The sequence below is a fragment of the Eleutherodactylus coqui genome, chromosome 4 (assembly GCF_035609145.1).
Source record: "Eleutherodactylus coqui strain aEleCoq1 chromosome 4, aEleCoq1.hap1, whole genome shotgun sequence".
In the NCBI taxonomy this organism is placed as follows: domain Eukaryota; kingdom Metazoa; phylum Chordata; class Amphibia; order Anura; family Eleutherodactylidae; genus Eleutherodactylus; species Eleutherodactylus coqui.
The window spans coordinates 273436711-273453071 of NC_089840.1; the positions used below are offsets into that span (position 1 = coordinate 273436711).

The window sequence follows — 16361 nt, forward strand, 5'->3', positions numbered from 1 at the left end:
TTATGGAGTCAGAAAGGAATTTCTTTCCTCCAAATGAGCTAAATTGACTTGTTGTTTTTTTTTTTTTTGCCTTCCTCTGGACCAACAAGAGGGGGGAAGGGTTGAAACAGGTTGAATTAGATGGACCTTGTCTTCATTCAGCCTAACATGCTATGTTACTATTTATGCGAAATATTCTGTCCCATGTGAAAGGTCAGTAAAAAGTGATCACAAAATTGTATTAACAATACAGTACAGGAAAAAAGAAAGAAAACCACAGCTTGCTCTGCAAAAAGCCATCACACAGCTGGTTGACAAAAAAGGCAATGTTCTGGCTCTTTGAATGCGGCCACACATTTTTTCTTTAAAGAGTTTTTATTGTGCAAAAGTAATAAAGCATAACAATTATATAAATTTGGTATTGCACTAGCCCACAGAGTTAAGCTAACGAGCCATTTATGGCACAAGGTGAACATTCTTTCACTGTAATCTCGCTTTCCAAACAAACGTGGCATCTAGAGATGAGCGAGCGTACTCGGCCACGCCCCTTTTCCGCCCGAGCGCCGCGATTTTCAAGTACTTCCGTACTCGGGCGAAAAGTTTCGGGGGGGCGCCGTGGGTGAGTGGGGGGTTGCAGCGGGGAGTGGGGGGGGGGAGGGAGAGAGAGAGGGCTCCCCCCTGTTCCCCGCTGCTATCCCCCGCTCCGCCACACCTCCCCCCGCCCCCCTAATCTTTTCACCCGAGTACGGAAGTACTCGAAAATCGCGGTGCTCGGTCGAGTAATTACTCGAAACGAGTAGGTTCGCTCATCTCTAGTGGCATCACTTTCATCATAATGACACTAACAATAGTTATTCACACTTATTTACTACATGGTGAACAGCATAAAAGCACAAAAAATACAATGGCAGAGTTGCGTTTTTCCATCGCAACGCCCCCCACAAAAGAAAATTATAAAAAGGCATACAATACCTTAGACAGGGCGGTATTTACCGTTCAGGCTCTAAGCCTGAATACGCCCTTATTAAAGCCGGGACTGGATGACACCACCTAACCATAGTAACAACGTGAAAGGCTATAAGATGTATATCCTGTTCATAGTGTCCCGCAATGCTGATCCAGAGCAAGGCAAAAAAAACCCTAATGAGGTAGAAGCCAATTCTCTGAGGAAGCTTTTAGGTGATACATTCCTTCCTGTCTCCAGATCTGGCAATCAGACAAAATCCCTGGCTTACCAACCCTTCTGAAGTAATCAATGATATAATATGTAATATTGTTACACTCCCAGACCTTCTTTTATCAAGTTTACCATCACCACATCCTCGGGCAGAGAGTTCCATAGTCTCACTGCTCTAACAGTAAATAACCACTTTCTATATTGGTGTAGAAACCTTCTTTCTTCTAGACTTAGAGAATGCCCCCTTGTTAAAGTCACAGTCCTTAGAATTGTTGTTGTGCTCCACGTATCCTGCACTTGGCAAAAGACTTGGAAACATTGTTCCTACGTGTCTGCAGTCAGGTCTAGAGGGAATATCACAAGGTCATCCAGGTATACCACCACAACACAGGTGTATAATAGATCAGAAAACATTTCATTCGTGAATTCCTGAAAGACTGTTGGTGCATTATACAAAATAACTATAATGCCTATTACAAGTGGAGAAGTCATTCTTCCACACATCACCATTATGGATGTGAATTAAGTTGCATGTTCCACGTAGGTCATTTTGTAAAGACTTTAGGTCTTCAGATTCTTTTAAACAGTTCCATAATCAAAATAGGCCCCCTTTGGGCAGAAGATATTTGTTCTTCACTGCCACTGCATTAAGATCACTGTAATCTATGCAAGGACGAAGGGTTCAGTCTTTCTTTGTTTACAGAGAAGAGTTCCACTTCTGTAGGAGATGACTTGTGAATAAAGACTTGCTGTAGACGGCATATACAATGGGCAAACTCTTTGGAACTAGAATAATTTTGAAGCGCTAGAGGTAAGGATAGACAGTGAAAGTGCAGTATGTAGGCCAACCAAAAATCTACTCTACTACCCTAAACAATTATACAAGAATGAAGAAAAATCCAAGACTGACTAAGAAGCAACATATTGAGATACTTAGGTAAAACATGAAAGGTTTTATTTTATAGTATGCAGGATACCTTCTTGAAATGTCAGATGAGTGGTGATGTATAGGACTACATCAGTAAGGATTTCTCCATCAAGTGATCGACGATGTTCTCTTTAGCTGAATGGTTGGGATGTTGTATAGAGTAATGAAAGCCTGATGCATAAGTTGCCTACAGATCCAGAATATGGATGAACATGGTGGTCCATTCAGAAAACTGGATGTTACCACAGGATACTGTGACAGGAAGAATAAACTTCTAACAATGGTCTACTCAGGGCAGCCTCTCCAACAGGCCGCAGCATTGGAGTCTCTGGATATACAGACTCAGACATAATGTTCCTGGCCACCAGAGTAGAGATAAAGGTCTTTGATGCATCTCCTTTGGCACTCCTCAGGAATCAACCACAACCTCAGCTTGCATGAGGCTTTTCAGCTGGAACAGAAACAATTGAAGTAGATGTCTCTACAAGGACAGTGCCAGACGAGGCAACCTTCTGTCTTGGATGGATTCTCCTTGACACTCCTGAAAGCGCCACTCTATCCAAGCGGAAAAGGAGAATAAAGCAGCCAGGGCAGTGGGAAAGTCACAACCAGCAAGTATGTCCTATATTCAGCCAGTAAACTTCTCCCAGATAGCCATGAGAATCTCACTGTTCCAAGGCAGCTCCAAAATCATGATATGGAATTGAACGGTGGAAGATTCAACAGCAGTGCAGCCCTAGTATAAACACAACAGTGAAGACACTGCAGTGGATGCTTGTCCAGAGTTCTCCAAGACCCTGCAGAAGGTAAATAGGAAAATCGGTAGGTTGCCAGTAACAGAATCGCCATATTCCCAGAGGAGTCACCCACATCAGAGCCTCATCAGAAAGAAGTGACATGATGAAAGACAGCTTGGCCCTGTCTATAAGGAATTGGCCTTTGTATCCCTGTCACAGCAGGAAGACAGAAGGATATGAGGTCTTGAACAGCCTGCATATGAACTTAAACTTGGTTGAGATACAGCAGACACAACTTGACCTGTGCAGAAGCTTGGATTTTGGCTTTGGTAGTAGTGGCAAGATCCAGGGTATCCCCCCCCCCAAAAACAGAGATTTGTTGTAGGAACTGGAACTTGTTTCCCTGACATGCATGATTTGGTGGATCAGCTACTCTAGCCTAGCCAATAGGGCATCATCAAGGTTCATGGCCTGAGCGAACTCTCATAACAGTGGGTGTGAACCCAATGTGCCACAAATTGATTTAACTTAGGGCTACTTCTAAGGGCAGCAGGTGTTGTTCCTTGCTATTCATCTTTTAACCCACCAATCAAGACTGGTCATCGCTGGAGGAACCCCTAGGCCATTACACCATAAGTATTTTCTGTTGTAGCCACTGATGCAAATTGGTCAGAACAGCTGTAGTGCAGTACCAGTAGAGACATGGACATGCAAAAGAGCCAAGGTCATGGCAAGTGAAATTGTTGTGTAAAATTATATAAAAAGCCAAGGGTAATGGCAGTCAGCATATGGAGACAGCATGGTCCAAAAATTGGCAAAGTGAGGAGATAAGATGACAGGAAAGCTGGGTAAAACCACCATGGATCAAACAAGAAATCAGTCAGAGCAAGAGCACACCTTTCATATCAAACTGCACTAGTTGCTCAAGCACCTGTTAGTGGGAAAGAGTGCCTTATATCACCAGAGGATATTTTCTACGGTCAGAACATTAACATGGTTTTTCACCTGTGTGAATTTTCTCATGTTTAATAAGATGTGATTTCTGAATAAAATCTTTTCCACATTCTGAACATGAAAAAGGCTTCTCTCCTGTGTGTATTCTCTGATGTACCACAAGATGAGATTTATGGTTAAACCCCTTCCCACAATCTGAGCATGAAAATGGCTTCTCCCCTGTGTGAATCATCTCATGTTTAACAAGAACAGATTCATCTGTAAAACATTTCCCACATTCAGAACATGAATATGGCTTCTCCCCTGTGTGAAGTCTCTGATGTGTAAGAAGATGTGATTTCTGATTAAAGCCTTTCCCACATTCTGAACATGAATATGGCTTCTCCCCCGTGTGAGTTCTCTGATGTATAACAAGATGTGATTTCTGGTTAAAATCTTTCCCACATTCTGAACATGAAAATGGCTTCTCCCCTGTGTGAATCCTCTGATGTATAGCAAGATGTGATTTATGGTTAAAAACTTTCCCACATTCTGAACATGAATATGGTAGCTCCCCTCTGTGGATTCTCTGATGTATAAGAAGGTCCGATTTATAGTTAAAACATTTTCCACATTCTGAACATGAACATGGATTCTCTCTTATATGAATTCTCTTATGTCTAACAAGATGTGACTTCCGGTTAAAACATTTCCAACATTCAGAACATGTATATGGATTCTCTCCTGTGTGAGTTCTCTTATGTCTAACAAGATGTGACTTCCGGTTAAAACATTTCCCACATTCTGAACATGTATATGGCTTCTCCCCTGTGTGACTTCTCCGATGTCTCACAAGATGTGCTTTCTGCTTAAAACATTTCCCACATTCTAAACATAAAAATGGCCTCGCCTTTGTTTGCACTCGATTATGTTCAACACCTCTTCTGTAAATTTTATTTAGCTGAGTTAAATTAGAAGATAATGATGAATGAGATGACAGATCTTTGCAGTGAAGGTCTGAGTCTAAAGCTGAGATAATGGCAGGCTCTTCATATCCATCTTGTTTGATACCATGATTGTGCACTTTACAACCTGAAGATAGCAGATGACGACACCCGGAGCTCAGAGAGACATCTGCCAAGAATAAAATTGATTTACTTTTTTATATATTACAACTATATTGATATTTTATGACATTGCTATATATCAGGTGTTATTTTTGGTGATGTATTTTTCCACATTGCACCTGCAATATTATTTACTACATGGATGCTGGAACTTCACATGGTTTATGATTTCTTTAGAAATTGTCCATACAAATTTCTAGTTATCTAAAAAAATAAAATTTTTAACTAAGACAGCAATTCCAAAACACATCAAAATGTAATAATAGACCTCAAGGAAGACCTCATTAGATCATCATATTAGGCTAACAGCTTGTTTGCTTTCAATTTTCCACCCAGCATCTTCTTAGGTTCACGTATCAGTGTACTTGCACTTTTTTTTCTAGTGAAATGCTAATTAAAGAATCATCAAGGCTCCAGAGAGTCAGCACTATTAGGTGGGATCCATGTCACAAATTGTCTGACAGTTAAATATACCATTACCTCGAAAATAAGACCTACCCCGATAATAAGCCCTGCCCTGATTTTTAGGTGGAGCTTGAAATATAAGCCCTCCCCCCAAAATAATACTGGCTACACTAGGTGAAAAAACACAATACTCTCCTTGCAACCAGCATCTGTGACCCCAGCGATGGTCTCCCTGGTGGTGCGGCAGGCTGTTCTGTAATCTTTCCTGCTGTCATCTCTCTTTGGTTATTGGGCTTTGAATTCTCCTGCCTCCAGCAAGTAAGCGCAGTGATTGGATCGAGCGCCAGCCAATCACAGCCAGCACTCGATCATTCACAGCCGTTCAGTGAATGACATCACTGAATGGCTGTAATTGGTTCATCGAGCGCCAGCTGTGTAAGAGAGGTAAGAGAGGGTATACCTTTGGAACGCAGGATATATCAAAAAAGGAGTCTGTTTGACTATGTCTGATGTAATTTTATGTTATTGAAAATACCAATAAGAATCATTGGAAAGAAATTTGGAAAAGATAGTGCGATATATATAACGGATAGCTCATCTCAAGTGCTGGTTGCATTGGGGTATTGTAGAAAAGTTGATGGGATTTGGAGAAGGTGAGGAAGAGAGGTGGAGAAAAGTTAGTTTTTTTGTATGTGTCCAATACTTTTTTTTGTTGGATTTGGAGGAGATTATAATTTGCTTAAATATAATTATGACTAATTTTATTGGTTGGGTGGGGTAATAAAATATATAAATCTTGCTATTTGTATAGCGCCAACTTATTCGCAGCGCTTTCAAGTAATTTATTACCCCACCACCAGGCTGGGTACTCAATTTACGGATCTCAGAAGGATGGAAGGCTAAGTCAACCTTGAGCCATGAGGGGATTGAACTTGCACCCTTCAGGTCATGAACAAGACTTAGTACTGCATTTTTGCTGACTTAGCACTCTGCGCCACAAGGGGCTCTGCAACTGATATGTTCTATGTTTATTATGCTTATGCATGTATAAATGTCTAGAAATTAAGGGGCAATTGTATTTAATAACATAACTTCAAATAATCTGAGTTAAAATACATATCTGGGGCATCTGAAAAAGGTCAGTCCCTAATAGATCGCCTTGCTCAAACTACATAAAAACTAATATTCCGTACAAAAAAAAAGTAGTTTCGTACATACGAAATACCACATGAAGCAGGATCTTACTGCCACACAAAGCACAGCAAGAACAGAACTGACCATTTGTAATAAAACAAGCAAGAAAAAAACTTTCTACATCCAATACTTCTAAGTGCCGACTACATTACTCTCTTGAGTATTAACAGGGGGACCATTAGATGAAGCAGCTTTTAGGACCGACTGCTCTCGGGGTCTCCATGTCCGCACCACCGGTCCTATCACCCGAGCTGATCGGGTGCGGCGCAGGGGAGCTCCGGTCTTGGTGACCTCCCCTGGCCGCCAGGGTCCCGGACATTGGCTCTGGGCGCATGCTTCTGTGCTCAGGGGGCGGCGCCTGGGTAATCGAGTTGCTGGGGATGCAGCGGATGCCGTCCCCGTTGCCATGACATCCTGATTAGCATGACCTGCACTTGCTGCTGGATGTCTGGGTCTCCGCACTCGCTGCCTTATGTCTGGGTCTGGTTGCTGGCAGGCCCCCGCCCTAATTAGCTGCTGGGGCGGGAGTTCTGACAGCATTTAAATGTGTCTGTTTCCTTCCAGCATTGCTAATGTATGTTTGTCTCCAGGCTACACCCGCATATTTGGATTGCGCTCCTGGCTCTTGACCCTCGGACTTCGGACCTGACCTTGCTTTGCCTGACCCTTTTGTACCGCGTACCCTGCAGTTGCCGACTCGGACTGTCTGACTCTCCTTTGTGTTCGTTTGTTTACAGTGTTTGTCTGTATCGGTCCCGGTGCCCCGCTTCCCTAGTGAGTTTAGGGACCGTTGCCCAGTTGTTGCCCTGGGGCTTAGTCCAGGGGGACAAGTAGGTAGGGACAGGGGTAGTGGGTTGTTTTCAGGGAATCCCATACTCGGACCCCAGGTCCCTGACAGCAGCCAGGAGACATTTTGGAGTTGTGACAGGAACAAATTATCACAACTACTGTGGATTCTAACAAAATAACAGATAAGAAGAGTAGCCACCTATCCTTTATTCCCCATAAATATCGGGCGATGGGGTTATCTGGCGTTTGCAATAAACACACAAGAAGGAAAAAATTCACAATCAGGCAGGCAATGTTAAATTTGAGATATCTAAAAAAACACAGGATATCCTAGGACAGAAACATCAGATGCCCCAAGAGGTGGAGCTAACAATGGGGGCTGGTGGTGGGATGTCACCAACCAACCAGTATGGACATTACAGTGCTCTGGGACCTTCCAAAGTCAACTGTTGCCAGTGTTTTGGGGAAAGGGTGTGGTGCAGCCACGGTCAAGACCGATTGCATTGGTGAGGGGAGATCAAACTTCAACTTTAAAAAAAAAAAACTTACATGATCTCCATTATTCATTAGATAACGACGATCACATGACCAGGAACTGCATACCTAGATACCTCATGACATCTCCAGGCTCTCAGCTACCTTTAGGGAGATTTTAACTTTACCAGACAATTCTTGACTTTTGCGCATCCGTCTGCCGTTTAGCTGACAGGTGCATATGCCAAAACTGGGAAAGGTCCGCGGATTAAGATTCGATTGGGGGACAAATCTGGGGGCCTTAGGTATGACATTTCATCTTCCCTCACGGATACAATCTGTAAGGGGAGATGAAACTATAACTTTTTAAACTTTTTATTTTTAACTTCTTAACTTTACATGATCACAGTTGTCCGATGGATAACAGTGGTTATGTGACCAGGAACCGCATACAGTGGTCCTGGTGACATCTTGGGTATACTAATAGATATAGACTAAATATGAGTGAACAATGTGATGCAGCAGCCAAAAAGGCTAACACAATTCTGGGATGTATTAAGAGAAGCATAGAGTCTAGATCCCGTGAGGTCATTATCCTCCTCTACTCTTCCTTAGTCAGACCTGGAATATTGTGTCCAGTTCTGGGCACCCCAATTTAAAAAAGACATCGACAAACTGGAGCAAGTTCAGAGAAGAGTTACCAAGATGGTGAGCGGTCTGCAAATCATGTCCTATGAAGAAGGTTAAAGGATCTGGGAATGTTTAGCTTGCAGAAGAACAGGCTCAGAGGAGACTTAATAGCAGTCTACGAATATCTGAAGGGTTGTCACACTGTAGAGGGATCATCCCTATTCTCATTTGCACAAGGAAAGACTAGAAGCAATGGGATGAAACTGAAAGGCAGGAAACACAAATTAGATATTAGATAGAACTTTCTGACAGTGAGGGTGATCAATGAGTGGAACAGGTTACCACAGGAGGTGGTGAGTTCTCCTTCAATGGAAGTGTTCAAACAAAGACTGGACAAATATCTGTCTGGGATGATTTAGAGAATCCTGCACTGAGCAGGGGGTTGGACCAGATGACCCTGGAGGTCCCTTCCAACTCTACCATTCTATGATCTCCCTGCACTTGGCTATCTCTGACAGCCGGATGAAGGGAGATTTTAAATTTGCTGGGCTCTTGGGCCTTCTGTGCATGTGTAGAAACCCGCAGCAGGTCCAGATCACCACGGACATCGCGAAGGATGGGGGTGAGTATTTTCAGCTGCCCTCATGTATCTGATCCACAAGGAGAGCTGAAAATCTAAATTTTCAGTTACATTCATGCGATTGGCGTTATCCATTGGATAGTGCCAATTGAATCACTGGGAGGGAGGGGGGCTTCCCGCAGTCCCCATGACAGCTCCAGGTTGTTGGCTACCTCCGGGAACTGACAGCATGGAGCTGTCACGTCCACAGCCTGCAGGGCTTTAATCCCCAGAGGAAGCGCGTATGTACGGCCCTGGGAATAAAAGCCCAGCAAACCAGGACGTAAAAAGTATATGGGGTGGTTACTAAGGGGTTAATAGGAGCTAATGATTTAATCCCAAAACTTGACAAATACTTTATCCCCAATTTGTATTCTAGCTAAATTGAGGAATAAAGTGCCGAAAGATCTGACAACACGAAGCTTAAAAAATACACACTAAATTTCAGGCATCAGTGACTGAGGAGAATTGGTGATGTCCTCTGCATTTACTGGTCACTCACCTGGGGGGTCATCTGTAGGAATCCCCTCCTTACACGGCTGATCCCCCCTCACATGAGTCTCTGTAGCATCAATAGGGATCGAATCTTCCTCCAGTTTCACCAGCTGTGAAACAAATATTGTAAAAGTCATCACACAGTTGGAGAAGTCGTGTGGAAGGTTTTATATGGCCAGAAAAGGTCATTAATTAGTATGAGGAGCCGGAATGACATGACAGCAGTAGTGATCTGGGCCAAATAGTTGCAGGTCTCCTGTATAACTCCAACCTGTTGCTTCTTTATTCCAACCAGAAGTCTCCAGAACCAGAAAATAGTGATAAGATGCGGAGATCTAATGTCTGCGGTCAGCTGTAATCCTGCCATCTCCAGCTTTCTCATTACACAAGTATCAATCATATAATAAGACTGAACACAAGACCTTCCCAGCCGTCCTACAGACCAGAGGGGAGATTTCATGAGACCTTCTCTCCATCTACCTGATCATCCTGTGGAAGAAGAGGACGGGGACATCTCTCCGCTGCTGTTCTCTTACTGGATCTACCTGCAGAAAACACAGACAGCCACTGAATTCATTCTCTCCATACAAATAATAAAGGCCGTGTGGATTTAGTCCTGTCTGTTACCTGGTGAATGGGGAGGCTGGTGGTCCTCCATCATGACGTCCTTGTACAGATCCTTGTGCCCTTCTAAATACTCCCACTCCTCCATGGAGAAATAGACAGTGACGTCCTGACACCTTATAGGAACCTGACAACACAATGATACCATCATCACCCAGACACGTAATACCTCCATAGCGTTACTGTATAATGTCCCAGCATTCCCAGCAGCGTCACCTCTCCAGTCAGCAGCTCAATCATCTTGTTGGCGAGTTCTAGGATCTTCTGCTCATTGATCTCCTCCAGTATCAGAGGGTGAGGTGGAGGCCCTGTGATTGGGCTCAGGGGTCTTCCCCATCCATCAGACACCGGGGCCTGACAGCCATCACTAGAAGTCTTCTTCACTACCGTGTAATCCTGTTTATGGGGAGATACATCCATAGTCTTTCATGTCTCCAGTTATGGCCAACAGTTATTAAAGCTGTTGTCTATATAAATCAAGAATTAAAACAATGTAGATAACTGAACAGGCTTCTTAGATAACTGAATAAAGCAAGCCTTACCCTCTTAGTGACCGGCCTATAGCGTTTTTACATCCTGTAGCTGCAGGGTATTAAAGAAGGGGGATTGCACAGCGATCTCAATCCATACATTGCAGCTGCCAACTGTTTCTTACAACTGACACCAACAGTTTCGATAAGCAGCGTGGCTCATCGGAGCTTTTAAGCCTTTAAATGGCTTTAAATGTCATGGCAGCCGGAGGCCTCCGAAAAGGCCGCAGGGCTGTCTTAGTAGAATGTCTACTACGCCATACTTGTGGGGTGGCTTGACAAATTGCCTGCGTGATTGCAGTATGATGTAATGCTATGGCAGTACATCATACTACAGGAGCGATCAAACGATCGCTCATTGCAAGTTGTTGTCCCCTCTGGGGGCTAAAATAAAAAAAAGTTAAAATAAGATCAACAAAGTTTTACTAATTATTAAAAAAAATAAAGTAATTAAGGTTTAAGAAAAAAACCTTTTGCCATATTTATAATAAAATAATAAACCAAAAATACATATTTGGTATCGCTGCATCTGTAAAAGTCCAATCTATCAAAGCAATGTATTATTTACCCTGCATGATGAACTTCGCCAGAAAAAGAAAAAAAATGTATACCAGAAATGCGCTTTTTTTTGGTCATCCTGTCTTCAAGAAAAAATTTGTTACCATGCAGCGGCTGCAGGTCCTCCCCGGGGATGGGGGGGTCCCGTGGTCTTGTTGTCTGGCTGCACGGGGCGTGGGTGGCTGGTCAGCGTGGTGTTGTTGGTGCGCGGCGTGGTGCTTTTAAGGCTGGCAGTGACCTGCATTCACTGCCAATTATTTGGTTACGGTATCCCACCCACCGGTACGCCAGCCTGGGTTTCTCCTAGAACTACCCGCAACCCCCTGTCCCTGCCTACTTGCCTCCACTCCTGGCTAACCCCAGGCGGGCAACTGGGCGGCGGTCCCTAGTCTCACTAAGGACCAAGCGGGGACACTGGCGTACCAAGATGTAACAAGGTAGAATACAGACAGGATGGGCAGATGATACAATCAACAGAAAAATACAAGCAGACCTGGCAGATATGACAGAACAAGCTGACCACGCTGGAGACCAACAGAGGCAGGATGCTAGCACGCTGAAGGAAACCAAATAACTGGCAGTGAATGCTGGTAACTGCCAGCCTTAAAAACACAAGCCTCCGTCCAGGGGTGGAGAGAGGGAGACACTCACTCCCACAGCACCAATTTAAAAGGTGCTAATGCATAGCGCTGACTATGGGTATGCGCATGCATGGCACCGCCCGAACCTGCGAGCACCAAAAGCACCACGCCAACCAGCCACCCGCACCCCCGGCAGCCAGACAACAAGGACAGCAAACTACAGGATGTCGCACAAAAAATGAGCCCTCGCTCAACTATGTCGACGGAAAAATAATTAAAAAAAATTGAATATCTTTGAAAAAAAATACAAGTAGTACAGCAAAAAAAAAAACTTTGCAAGTTTGATATCGTAGTAATCGTACTGACCCATAAAATCATTTTTGTTGCAGTTTGTGCACCGTGGAAACAAGACGCACCAAAAGATGGCCGAGGTTCGTTTTTATTTTAAATTTTACTCCACTTAGAATTTTTTTAAAGTTTTTCAGTGCAGTATATGGTACATTAAATAGCACCATTGAAAAATACAACTTGTCCTGAAAAAAACAAGCCCTCATACAGCTGATCAGTGAAGCGGCACTTCAGGAGGTGCAGTGTCCGACGAGCGGGCTCCAGCCTAGGAGACAGCGGGGTAGGGTTTGAGCCTTTCCACGTGGCTCTACCATCTCCCACCCGGAGGGTAACCAGGGACACATCCAAGGGGCCGAGGACAGGCTATTAACTGGGGGGCAACCCAACTGTGGTTCACCTTAGTCCTTTGTCACGTGTGACACCACCGCTCCGTCCTCTGGGGTGAATTCTAGAAGATGTAATAAAGAGTCCACACACACGCAGTTGACTTTTAAAGGCTGAACTGGGAACGATTGGTAAAGCCGTTTACTTGCAGAAGAACGTGAACAAACTTGAAACAGTCCGTAACAATTTATATCCACCGGACAGACACTGATGCAGGAGGACACGTGGTGCGACAGGGAGGACTCACGGGAGGACACAGGGATTTCACAGGCCTAATTATCTGCGGGTCTCTGTTGCCGGCCACTCTTCTTCTTACACACTCCAACTCTCTACGGGTACACACTCACGGGATAGGACATGCACTCAGCGCTGCACGGTGGGCTCTCTCAAATTTGCGTTTTTACTTTTCCATGGACGGAGCTCTCGGGGGGCTTGGTTTTCGTGACAGGAGATGTACTTTTTAGCTGTACAACTTTAGGATACATATAGGTTTTTTGATTGCTTTTATTGGGAGATAAAATGAATAAAATAAGCATTTTGTCTCCTTTTATTTTATGGTTTTTGCTGCACAGGATAAGTAATGCGCTCAAATTATAGTACAGGTCATTATAAACACAATGATGGCACATATGTGAAGTTTTTCTTTAACCCTTTCCAATCCACTGTCTGACGTCTAAAGACATTCTGATTGAAGGCTGCCCAGCTCTGCTGTCGGAAGACGTCCGGCAGGGTATTCTTACTGTATATTACTGGCTGCTCTGTTCTCGGGAGACTCTCCATTATGTCACATACTGCAGTACTGGCTCTAGCCAGCAAATGGCGCATTGTATAATGGCAGAAAGAGAAAGCCCCCTAGTAAATCCTGAATCCAAAACATGGGTTGCAAATAGTTAATTTTTTCATACAAATAAGGAAAAATGAACAAAAAAGGGTTTATTTTTTTATTTTACACTATTTTTTTGTTTCCTTGCAATCTTTATGTCCCTATAGGGTACCTAAACCATAACAGCTATGATCACTATGATAAGGCATGTGGCGTTAAGTGGTTAAGGCCCTTTTCAGGGACAGATCATCCGGCTGTGTTACAACTGCTGATCAACAATGATCATGTTAGTCAGTGATTGTTAATAATTAGAGATGAGCAAGCACGATCGGATAAAGCAGTTACTCAGCAAGCATCACTCTTTTCGAGTGCTTACTGGTCCGAGCTCGCTCGGGTGGGGGTGGGGGGTGAGCGGTGGGCGGTAGAGAGAGAGATCTCACTCTCTTCCCGTCCCCTGTCGGGCACACTCGGATCAGTAAGCAGCTACTCGAGAAGAGTGATGCTTGCCGAGTAACTGCTTCATCCAAGCGTGCTTGCTCATCTGTATTAATAATGTTTAGATGGGCAGATGATCTCTGGGTAGTGCAAACGATCATTAGTAATGGCTGTTCTTCCCCATAGAGCTAACATCGGTTGGCTGCACATCTCCCTGATTACATGATAAAATGTGCAGCAACCAACTGGCATTTTATGCACAAAGACAACGATCCGCCAACACACAAGTGTTCATAGTTATGTAAAAGCTTATTTTATTAAATTTCCCAACATTGAGCCGTTTGTCTGAAATCGAAGAACCCCTGTAACATAGATAAGAGTGATGTAACGTGACGTCATCCCCAGAATCTCTCACCTCTCCTGTAAGCTGGAAGAGTATCTCTAGGGTGAGGGTGAATATACTCTCCGCCATCTTGTCCCGGTTCCTCTCCATCCTTGTCGGGTCAATCAGGAATATTATCTGATATAGAAGATATCAGCCGAGGATCCTGAATGGAGAGAAGAAGAGACAATGTAACATCATACAAAACCCCCCGGAATAATACAATTACTGGAGATAATAAGGGTAAACCGGCGAGGAGGTGATAAAGTGTAGATGTTGTGTTCTCTCTTTTATACCTAAATCTAGGCAGTTCCTCCATGTTTGAGGTCAAAGCATGTCGCATCTTCACATGACGGCTACGGCAAATCAGGGTAACAAAAGTGATGTTACTATAAGGCCTTATTCACACAAGCGTTTTTACGTGGTTAGTTTAGCGCCAATAAAGAATCGTGACCATCTGAAGTGTTGGCTTCCAACGCATTCATTCAAATGACTATTTTTAGTTGCGTAAAAATGTTTAGTCACAAAAGATAGAACATCAGCGACCGAATAAAGCGGCCGATTTTATACACGGCCAGAAAGACAGGTCTTGCCCTATCTTTCGGCCAATATACACTGGCAGCTCCCATAAACTCCTATAGGAGCCGAACATAAATTGAGGAGGAGGGAGTTTAGCAATTGCCAGGGCAGCTAAAATATGACAGTTACCTCTATTTAGGCATGAGAAGTAATTCTGAGGATTTATGCCGACCGAGGGAATTTCGGACTGCAGCATATACCCTGCACCCGGCTGTGTGAATGAACGAGAAAATGTTAATTTTAGCCATGACTTGATGACTGCTTTTTTCCTGTTCATGCAATTTTGGGCTGTGATGCAGTCAGCGTAAAAAACATCACCCGTGTGAAAGAGGCCTAAAGCAGTAAATCTGGAGCTCAAACAGCGACTCCCCATGTCCTCTTTCCTGGAATTACAAGAGTTGATAATAAATCTGGATTATCTTGGTGCTTCAACAAGAAAGGAAGCTGAAGATGCAAACGCCAACAGCCTTTAGCTGCTTTCACACATAGGAGTAAATTTATGAAATTGTCTAAAAAGAAGTGTCCTTGTTGTCCACAGCAACCAATCAGAGCACAGCTTTCATTTTTCAATAGTAGAATATAAAAGCAGGGAACAGGAAGATTGGTAGGGCTGACAGCGAGAAGCCTTCAGAGCAGGTGAGGGGGAGCACTGCATAGTATGAAATCAGCTGTGGATACAGGCCCAGTAGTAATAGTGACCCCACAGTAGCCCCAGCAATAATAGTGACCCCCCCCTGACAGTAACCCCATCAATAGTAACCCCCTACAGTAGCCCCAGCAATAATAGTGACCCACCACAGTAGCCCCAGCAATCATAGTGGCCTCCCCACAGTAGCCCCATAAATAATGGTGTCCCCCCCATAGTAGCCCCATTATTAGTGACACCCCCACAGTACCTCCATCAACAATAGTGACCCCCCCCCACAGTAGCTCCATCAATAATACTGCCCCCCAGAGTAGCCCCATCAATAACAGTAAACCCACACAGTAGCCCCAGCAATAGTGACCCCCCTCAGTAACCCATACAATAATAGTGACCCCACAGTAGCCCCAGCAGAAATAGTGACCCCACAGTAGCCCCAGTAGTAATAGTGACCCCCACAGTAGCCCCAGCAATAATAGTGACCCCCCACAGTAGCCCCAGTGGTAATATTAACCCCCAGAATAGCACCAGCAATAGCAGTGACCACCACAGTAGCCCCAACAATAATAATGACCCACCCACAGTAGCTCCAGCAATAGTAACCCCCACAGTAGCCCCATCAATAACAGTGTTCCCACAGTAGCCTCATCAATAATAGTGACCCCCCACAGTAGCCCCAACAAAAATAGTGAGCCCCTAGTAGTTATAGTGACCCCCAAAGTAGCCCCAGCAATAAAAGTGATCCCCAATAGTAGCCCTAGTGGTATTATTGACCGCCACAGTAGCCCCATCAATAACAGTGACCCCTCACCGTAGCCCCAGCAATAATAGTGACCCGCCACAGTAGCCTAAGAAATAATAGTGACCCCCTCAATAGCCCCATCAATAGTGGCCCCTCAAAGTATCCCCAGCAATAATAGTGACCCCCCCACAGTAGTACCATCAATAATACTGACCCCCACAGTAGCCATATGAATAACAGTGACC

The 16361-nt window shown here is 44.1% G+C and overlaps 1 protein-coding gene across 1 annotated transcript in view; it reads right to left on the reverse strand.

Annotated features, from left to right (window-relative positions):
- Window positions 1-724: 724 nt before the first annotated feature.
- Window positions 725-16361, reverse strand: part of LOC136626704 (uncharacterized) — a 244542-nt gene continuing 228905 nt past the window's right edge. Inside the window, 6 exon segments of the mRNA XM_066601717.1 lie at window positions 725-4888; window positions 9495-9597; window positions 9968-10032; window positions 10115-10238; window positions 10328-10507; window positions 14186-14307. Of these exon segments, the coding sequence (XP_066457814.1) occupies window positions 3810-4888; window positions 9495-9597; window positions 9968-10032; window positions 10115-10238; window positions 10328-10507; window positions 14186-14307 (1673 nt within the window). The 3' untranslated portion in view covers window positions 725-3809.